Source organism: Corvus brachyrhynchos, unplaced genomic scaffold, assembly GCF_000691975.1.
Source record: "Corvus brachyrhynchos isolate BGI_N302 unplaced genomic scaffold, ASM69197v1 scaffold21, whole genome shotgun sequence".
Taxonomy (NCBI): Eukaryota; Metazoa; Chordata; class Aves; order Passeriformes; family Corvidae; genus Corvus; species Corvus brachyrhynchos.
In genome coordinates, this window is record NW_008236924.1 from 1911146 (window position 1) to 1921184 (window position 10039).

General features: G+C 46.2%; 1 protein-coding gene across 3 annotated transcripts in view; it reads left to right on the plus strand.

The window, feature by feature from the left end:
- GRIA1 (glutamate ionotropic receptor AMPA type subunit 1) overlaps positions 1–10039 on the plus strand; it is a 120562-nt gene that overhangs the window by 47895 nt on the left and 62628 nt on the right. For all 3 annotated transcript variants that reach the window (XM_008628938.2, XM_008628937.2, XM_017728125.1), the window contains exons 3-4: positions 7875–8114; positions 9487–9671. In XM_008628938.2, coding sequence (XP_008627160.1) covers positions 7875–8114; positions 9487–9671 — 425 coding nt within the window. The remainder of the gene's footprint in view (positions 1–7874; positions 8115–9486; positions 9672–10039) is intronic.

Here is a 10039-nt window from a genome sequence, read left to right on the forward strand (position 1 = left end):
AAAGAAAAGAAGCTATTGAAGACAAAATGTATTCCATCTGCAACGAGACCTTCTCTATGTGACACATCTGCTTTCTGCTACTGCTTATCTCCCCCCCTCCCACTCCTCACTCCCCTCTTTTTACTGGTTTAATAATTCAGCACTTACAGCCCAGAACTAAATGCTGTGGTGAACTAAGAACAGCGTGCTGTGTACTGTCTAAACGTGCTGGGGGTTTGGTGCTTTGTTCTTTTCCTCTGTTGTTGTTCATGCTTCCCAGCAGAATCTTACACCCTGATCCTGTACTTCGTTTTCCCTGTACAGCACTATCTTCAGAAGCACCAATGTAGTACAAAAGGCCATCTAATAAAAAAGCAGAAGGAAAATTGGTTCAACCCTCATTCCTCATCTCCTTTTACAATATCGCTGTCACTTTTTCATTTGTAGTAATCTTGCTTTAATATTTATGTCTCTGCTTCAGACACAGAGTTCAATCAGGACAAATTATGAGTTTTCAATTTCATTGCAGATGGTTAGATGAGAGCAGGGATCTCTGGTCTTCCTGAGTCCGTGGGTCCCATAGGAACATCCATCTGCAGCTGGGGGCCCTCTGAGGGATCACTCCTTCCCTCTAGAGTAGCTGCAGGGGAGCTTGAGGTGAGAGCTGTGGGTTAGGAGAATTCACTTGGTTTTGCAGATCTCCTGCTTCTCCAAGGGAACTCAGCAGAGCAGCATCTTCTGCAGGGTTCTTTCTGGACACAGTAAAAAACCAGAGTGCCCAGCAGACCTGATAACGGTGTCAGACAGCTCTGGCACATCTTTAAGGTTCCTTCCAAGCCAAACCATTCTGTGATTCTATGATTTTTCAAAGACAAAATGTGCCGCAAAATGCTCTCAGAAGGCTGTATCCCAAATGGGTTTGCTAGCTGTCCCCCAGAAATGAGACAGACTGGCATGGAGGGAAACACTCCCATTTGAACAATGAGGCAAGGTGGAAAGGTCAGATCTTTTATTAGAGCTGAAAAATGCCGAGTCTTTTCCAGGCACCAGAGCCCTTCTGCACGTCTTTTCTGGTTTTAAGCTATGAAAGCAGGGAGTGCTGTGGAAAAGCTGTGGCTCTGGTATGGGACACTGGAGAGATGAAGGAAGTAGACAACAAGAACCTTACACAGCTTGAGAGCATGGCATCAGTGTTTCCAGCTCAGAAATGGTCTATATGAGCATGGTGCAGGAGTCAGCCTCTGAGCGAAGGGACTGGAACAGATGGGCTCAGAGAAAAGCAGTTGCCTCACAAGCAAAGATCCAAATCATGATTAAATAACAAATGTGAAACAGAGATGGCAATGGACCCATTTCTCCTTACACATTAACCACAGGACCCTCATTAACCAAACTGTCCCTATTAGAATAATAACTTAATTCTACCCACAGAAGAAATGAGACCCTCTTAAGGATGCTTCTGATCTCAGTGTCTTGCGCATAGGGGATTTGCATCTAATTCCTATTAAAAGTGCTCAGAAATAGTTTGTGTTGACTGTAAACCCTTCAATATATTTAATTCTTGGTTTCATATGACTCAACAAAGTATAAGGAATCCAAAATTAAAAACACTTTTAAAAACAAATAAAGCAAGTAGAATCTTGACAAACATCATCATTTTCCTTCTTTCCTTATTCAACAATTTCAGTGACCTCATTAAGACCTTTGATATTTGGATTTTTTTCTCCTGTTTTGTAGTCACACTGGATAAGAACTGCATTCAAAGAGTCTAGTAGAAAAATAAAAAGAGGTTTCAAGATGTGAGGTACACAAGTGGAAGGGTGAGGATCTTCAGCTGGTCCCTTAGAGAGATTAAAGTCAACTCCCCATGACTGTATCTTCCACCACCAGGATTTTAATTCAAAAGTTAACTTAAATGACTGAGAGTCCATGCTGATCATTTTTGGTGAGCAGACCACCCTGCTATTTCTGTTTCCTAAAACTCAGCAGCATGTGAGAAAGAAGCACCCCAAATCCAATTTGATCTTAAAGGAAACTTACCATTTGTCAAGCAGGAAAACTTAACTGAAAAAATTGAAGCTATCAGCATATGCATTTATGAGCAGCTCTTCAGTCACAGATTATTGTTTAAATATGAGGGAAGGAAAGCAGATCTTTATGTAAAACCAACACTGCTTTCCAGCTTCCAGGATCATTCGAGCTGCAGTGCAGGGAAATGATGGAAGGGAGCACCCTTCTGTGCCTTTTATGCATTTGAAAGAAAAACATGCATTTCTTGTGATATCACATCAACCTGATTTGCAGTTGATCAAATATGTGGGACATATCTGCTGTCAGCTAAATACATGAGTGGAACAATGGGGGAGTGTAGAATCTGTTTGGCTTTCCCCTGCTCCAGAAATCTGTGGGAACATGCTGTCGTTGGGATGTGCTGAAGAGATGCGCTCTGGCACCTACGCCACAGTGGAGAGCTGTGAGGACAAACATTCGGGAGGAGAGCTGAGCTGATCCTAATTGCAGCAGACACCAGTGCTCTTTCCTTGGAACTCCACCAGCTTTGCCAACCTGATGTCAGGTTCTCCATCACCATGTGAGGGTCGCCTCCAGGCAGGGCATGCTAAGAATTAATTATGCATGCATATCCTCCCTCCTCTTTCCCACATGTGCACAAACACACTCCAAGTGAGCAAAGGGAAGCATGTGGGAACTGCTTCTTGACACCACTGTTGTCAATGAGTATGTTTTGCTGCTGGTGAGGGTGTTGGTTCTGTGTCCCAGGAGGCTTGGGCACATGAAGATGATATTGGGGCTGCAGGCATTGCAGGGGATAACTGACATAACTGAGATCACTATTTTATTGTAATTGTGTGGCCTCAAAATCTGGCCACACTTATCTTGCAATTTTTAAAAGGCATTTGTTCATTCTGGTGTGTGCTGGGCTGAGTGGTTTCAAAGATTTCTTCTTATCTTGAACTCTATATTTTTCTCTTTTTTTGTTTGTTTGGGCTATGGGGAATAATCTGGTCACATCTCCAGCTCAGCACTGTAGGAACAGCTTTCCTGGAGAGGGTGCAGTGTCTTCCCTCCTAGATGCCATGATATTCTCCAGGCTCAGGAAGGCCTCTGAGACCTGGCAGGGACCATCAGGGGTTTCTGTCCCCTCTTGCAAGTGAGAACACACATCATTTGTGAGGAACATCTGGGGATATTTCATTTAATCAGGTTTTTTACTGCTCTTGTGGCTTAGGGTATTAGCACTGTCTCTGCTACTTCTGTTCCCTGACAGAGGCACATGCAGCAGCTGAATCTCCTAAGAGTCAACTAAGCCATATTATTGGCTCCCTCCAGGGGTAGCTGGGTGAAACTTAATAGTCCATGAGATGCAAGAAGTCAGTAGAAATGATCTAATGTCCCTTTCTAGTCTTAAACTCAGTGAAATGGTGAAAATTCTGCTTCTAAATGAAACGGCAGATGAGCAGTCCCCAGGATCTCCTACCAGGCTTCCTCCCCAGCTGTGTCCCTGGGGAGCAGTTCCCTTTTTGCAGTCTTGTTTGCAGATTCTCAGCAGAATGCACAGTTTTCGCTGCTGGAGACCAAATCCTCATTTCCATCCTTCTGTGCAACCCATTTGCCCTTCCTCCTCCCTCAAATGCTGAGATTGTTTCAGCCCCTCTTTGTGGTGATGGTTTCTGAGAGAAACTTTTTGGGCTATCTTCTTTAACCAAAACCTAAAAGAGATGTCTGTTTTATCTGACATCTGCCTTTCATGTGGATTAGGTCAAACCCCACTTGCAAAATACCTCTGACTCTCCTAAATGCAGAAATCAGTCTTGTTCATCTACTCACTCTGGTTAAGAGCTGCAGCCAAAAGAAAATTCCACCATGAATTTTTATAGACTCAAAACACCTCTTTTGCTTTCCTCTTCCACAGAGAAAATGTGCAATTTAAAGTTGTGAGTGTCAATGTATTTACTGATGTATTTTTCTTTTTCTTGGAAGCACCTGCAAAAGTGGCCAGAGCTGCCTCTCTTCAGCTCCCTAGAAGGTGCCCTCTCCTGTGTGTACTTTCAGTAAAATCAGTTTTTCTCTCTGATGTGCATTCTTTACCTTGAGTATTTCCATATGAAAAGAGAACTTTTGAGAAAAACTGCAGGACTAGAAATTCTAGAGTCTGTGGATTCCAAGAATGAGTGAATCACAGATGCTTTTTCCTCATCTGAATTCAATGGCTCTGCAGTGGCTTCCCTTCCACAGGGAGAGAGGGCAGCCTCCCCTGCTTGTTCTACCACATCAGTCACTTTTTAACTAACTTACAAACTATTTTGATTTTTGCTGTAAGTTAGAAATGTTTTTAGAGCGGCCAGATGAGTTCTCACCTCACCTGGCTGCAACAGACACTCTGCAGAGCTGTGTGCAGAGAGCAGGTGGCTGTCACTGGATTTTCTCTCCAGCATGACAAATTACAATCTAGTTAATGCCTCTGCTTTTACCTAATTTTCCTTGTTGAACAGCACTAGAGATCTCAGGAAGAAATCCTGTGCCTGGAGAAGGAGGGATATGGGGTGTCCATGTGGCCAGGTGCAGCACACACTGGGAATGTCCCGGCCACAAATCCCAGACTGATCAATTAAACAAGACTAATCAGGGAGAACACAGTGGTAGTTGCCATGATTATCAATCGTTATGATCTGTATTTTCCAAGGGCTACTTTAGAGGGAAATTATTCTGTAATTAAGTACAAATTCAATGTAACATATGAGCACAGGTACAGCCCAGAACTGACGTTCTCTGTCCTTTCCCGCTGTGCAGCCCAGAGGCCACAAACAGCACATGCAAACAGTCACAGATCTCTGCATTTGCATCCAAGCAAACCCTCCTCACTCGTGCTCACACCTTGGGATAGGCAAACACTTACGCTGTTGGATTTCACCCAGATCTCTGCCTGCAGGAACGAGCTTGAGGTGGAGCTGTCCAAATTCAGCTGCTGGAGCTGGTCTCCAGGCTGACTGCAGCTCTCCTCTGCAGGAAAAGCTGGGCTGGGGCCAGCCAGCTGCTCACAGATAGCTGGCACAAGGCTTGGAATGGGTGATGATGTCACCAGCCAATGGACCAGGAGAGCTCAACTTCTTGGACCTTCCATTCCAGCATGATCTTCATCTCTTTTATGTTTCTTAATCTTTTCAGAAAACCATCAGTTGGAGGCTAGTGACTGCTTGTCCCTACGAAAACAAACAGAGCTTAAAATATTTGTTTCCTCTACTTAAGGTTTACAATTCTTAGTAGTATGTTATTAGGAAGATGCACAGCAATCAAATGAGAACAGATTAACAAATTTGCTTCATAAAATGATTAAAGGAAACGTAAAGAAGTTCCAGCAATCTCTTAGTGTATTAAATAACGAGAAAGTAATTTAAGTTTTGCTGTGTAAATTCATTTGGAGCATCTGTAATTTAAAATAGCCCTGGGATCTGCATAAGTTTGCAGCCACTGCTTTTACGTTATGCCAAGTTCAGTCCCAGAAAGGTGGCTGCAGCTCTCACTCTTCATTTCTCCAGATTAACTGACACAAGAGTTTCTTTGTTTTTATTTGGGAGATAGCCCTTGGCAAGCCTTTCTTTTTTGCAAATTATCTGCCTTGTCCACAGCCCCTCTTAGCCTGCAAGTACAAAGCAAATGAGGGTTCTTTCCAAACTTACTAATGATAAAGAGTGTTCACTCTCCCAGCTGTCTTTGGTACAATCTGTTTCAAATGCTGGCACTGATGATGTCTCAGAACAGTGTAGGAGGGATGCCTGAGCGTGACTGAGCCACAGAGTTAAAAAATTAAAATTAAAAATGATAGATTCCTTTCAAATAGAAAAGAAAATCCAAGGAAGCCATGCCTTTTCTGAAACAAAACAAACCAAGCCAACTAAGTTTATTGTCTGGATTATTAATTGTACTGGATTGTTCAGCTGTCCCGAAAATGTCTCTTTAATCATTCAGTGAGGCTGAAGCCTGGGTCCCCGGAGATCACGTTCTGATCTCCTACATATGGTATCTCGCACCGTTCATTAGACCCACTGCTCCAGTCACATGGAAACAATGCTCAGACTATTTCTATCCATATCTGCTACTTTTCTTCCTGAATGTGTCAGTCTCATGATGAGGGCAGTGACTCCAGCTGATACAGACACAATTGCTGATTGCAAAGAGAGGCACTGCTGTGAAAATAAAGAGAAGAGGGGGTTATTTCCGTCTCGCTTCGGGCTTTGTGAGGTGTCCCTGCCCTGCAGAACAGCAAATTCCCTTGTGGGAGGAAAATGCTGAGATCACAGGTGCTAATCAGTGAAAAGAGGATGAGTGACCCTGCGAACAAACAGAGGGACTGGGATGCCCAAAAACTGGGCTCAGCTCCAAAAGAAAGGAAAAAATTTCATCTGTCTTGTGTGGTTCCGTTCTCAGCTCTCAGCACCAGCACGAAGCCTGGCTGCTTCGTTTTGGGAGTGAGATGGGAGCAGGGACTTGCTTTGCACAGTGGGAAGCAGAATTTCTTGCTCTTCCCTCTGAATGTTTGGTGCTGGCAGTAGAGAAGTGAGGAACAAGGCAATCTTTTCCAGGATGGCTGCAAGACAGCCGGGATTTACTTTGGGTCCCTGCTGGAGGGACAGAGCTCGCATGGAGCCCAGCTAAGGATGCAAGAAGCTCATGCTTACGAGCCTGTCTGCAGCCACACATGCAGAATGTTCAATTACCAGCAGAAACCAGGTCAGGGGAGTCCTGAGCACCTCAGAGCACTTGCCAGGGGACCCCAGCATGTCACATCCAACTCCTCAGCCTGCACTTGGGTTGGGAGGGCGGGCGAGTGATGTGTGAAGTGTCGAGTCAGTATAAATGTCACAGCCAAAGGTCTTCAGAGTCAGAGTGACAAGAGGAGGAGACAGGAGTGCCAAGAGTTCTGACACAGGAAAACTGCTGTCACTGCCACCACCTCCAGCTTGGAGATTTATTGATGGTAACTTGGGATGTGCCATAAACAGGGGTGATATTAAATGAGTCTGACTGTCCCAGGGGCTGAATTTTACAACCCAAAGTGTGAACTCTGTCTACCTCACTGAGCTCCTGAGGCATTTTCCCAGCAGCTCCCACGATCTCATTAAGTGCTCTCCAGAGAAGGGCTCCAACCTAAGGGAGCCCTCCCTGCACAGCGCAGCACCAGGGGCTGAAGACAGACAGACACCTGCCAGGGAACCCAGCAAACCCTCCTGGTAGAGACCTCCCAGGACACTGCTGATACCTCACTGGGCACACAGCCCTGTCTCCATGGCTTTGTGAGGAAACCAGAAGTTGTCAAAGTTGTGTTCCCAAGAACCAACACACTCCCAGTGTCAGAGGCTCCGACTCAGTGCCAGCAGCTCATGCCCCAGGACAGATCCCCCTGGAGCGGGGCTGTGACAGCGTTGAACCTTGGTGAACCTTTGCTGAGATGCCCTCTCAGAGTGGTTTCCTCACCTCCTGAGGTTAAACCCAGGGTTTCCTTCTGGAGTCATTGTCCACAAAGCTGTGCAAAGGCCTTCTTTCTGCTTTGTGAATGCATCCAGGGCTTCAGTAGACTCTTTCTGCCGAGGGGTTCCCATGTCCAGATAACCCAGAAGCAGCAAAATCTTCAGCAGAGCCCTAGGGACACTGGTTTCATTCTTCTGAGTCACTTCTGCTTATCAAAAGTAAAGCAGGTCTGTGGAGGCCACAAGCCCTGTTCTTCACAGGTTGCTTTCACCAACCCACCCCCTTGAGGGAAAATTATCTAGTCCAGAGAGAGCCCACAGCTTATCTCAGGGAAAAGGTTTATTTTGGTGACATTGCTGAGAAACCTCCTTGAACTTCTGCCTTCACGACCTTTCTCTCTGCTCCTGCAGTCTGCTCGCAGTTCTCCAAGGGCGTCTATGCCATCTTTGGGTTTTATGAGAGGAGGACCGTCAACATGCTCACGTCTTTCTGCGGGGCTCTCCACGTCTGCTTCATAACACCGAGCTTCCCCGTCGAAACCTCCAACCAGTTTGTCCTCCAGCTCCGCCCAGAGCTCCAGGATGCCCTCATCAGCGTCATCGAGCACTACAGCTGGCAGAAGTTCGTGTATATTTACGACGCTGACCGGGGTAAGTGGCAGCTGTGTGGGAGGGGTTACCAGGCAGTTAAAGACAGTGGTCTGGAAGGAGTCTTTGCCTCCAAAATTGTGAATTGCTGGAGGTTGAGTCACCCTATGCCTTCCCTGTGCTCTGTTTTTTTCTAAATGTCCCTTTCTGCTGAAGGTGGGCACTGATCTAAATGAAGGATGAGCCTGACCCCGTGTGTGTGTGTGTGTGTGTGTGTGTGTGTGTGTGTGTGTGTGTGTGTGTTCACGGGGTCAGGTCTGAGCCCCATCAACACCAGGGAAATACTTGATGTGCAAATGGTTTTGAATTTGAAGTGGGGAAATTGTTTCTATTCAGTAGGTCCCATATTGAACTGGTCTGTCAAACTCAAGGCCACTGAGTTTCAAGTTTACAAACATGAGCAGACACTTGCTCAGGTCTTACCTAAGCCCACAGCCAGGTGTGAAATGTGTGTTTGTGGCAGACAGCTTGGAAAACTCCAAGTTCCCTGTGTTCACTGCCTGTCAGTTTTCTATATAAAAGAGCAAAAAGCTTTGTGGGGTAATGGAAGATATTATCTAACTTTCTAAACCATGAACAGGGCCAGAGAGCTCATTGCTCCATGATTCAGTTTTCCCAGCTCTCAGATGCCTTTAAAGTTCCAGGCTTAGAGGCTGCAAGCAAAGCAGACTAGTGGAGGATAGGGCAGAGGTAAGGTGATTCACATCCCTGTCTTGGAAGTTATAATTATCCCCTGAAGGGACAGGATGGGCTTTAGAAGCAAGGAGAAGGTATGAAAGCATCCCAGCTGCTTTCTGTTATCATGAGGCATGGGCATGCTGAATACCCCAAAAGGACAGAGAATTGCTGTGTGCGTCTCCTCTGGAAGGTTCTGTGTATAATTTAGGCAACATAATTCTAGAAGTAATGATCTCCAGGTGAGATGCTGCTGAGAGAGAAGGATGCTGAGTATGACTGTGTGCTGTGGTAGCTGAGGGTGTCCCTACCCCTAGGGGCACATAGCCTAAACAGATCAAAGTCGAGAAGGAAACGATGGGTAAGAGAAATCAAGTTATTTGGGATGGGACAGACAGGGAGATGGGGATTAGAGTTCTTATCTGAATCCCACAGCAGGGCCTGATCAACGAGACTGATCTGCTGATTACAAAGGAAAATTAGGCCTGGAATCATCTGTGCTGAGACAGAAAAAGCAGGAGTCATTAATCCTAGCCCATCTGGGTCAGATCTAGACTATTAGCTGCTCTCTGTAGTTCTGCTGCACTCTCATGACTCCATCTCCAGCCTGGCTGGAGGCAGCTACACAGGCTGTCAGGAGGATGGAAAGATGCCATTGCACAACTAAAACCTGGCTCTCCCCCTTCTCTTCCCATCATAGGGTTGTCAGTCCTGCAGAAAGTGCTGGACACTGCAGCTGAGAAGAACTGGCAGGTGACAGCTGTCAACATCCTGACAACAACAGAGGAGGGCTACCGAATGCTCTTCCAGGAGCTGGAGAAGAAGAAAGAAAGGCTGGTGGTGGTGGACTGCGAATCTGAGAGGCTGAACATCATCCTTAACAAGGTTGTGTTGGTGTGGAATGCTGGGCAGGGCCTTGCACGCTGGATGGGAAGGGTTATTTCCCCTGGAGAAGTTCTCCCCATTCTTGTCTGATCCCTGTCCCCGTGTGGCTCTCGTTGGGTGTGGGGTGTGTGCCTTGCAGCTGCCGAGCTCGCAGGTATTTCTCTGTTGTGTTATTGTGGGGCCTGCTGGGCAGGGCCTTGCACGCTGGATGGGAAGGGTTATTTCCCCTGGAGAAGTTCTCCCCATTCTTGTCTGATCCCTGTCCCCGTGTGGCTCTCGTTGGGTGTGGGGTGTGTGCCTTGCAGCTGCCGAGCTCGCAGGTATTTCTCTGTTGTGTTATTGTGGGAACAGTAAAGCTGCAGGAATAG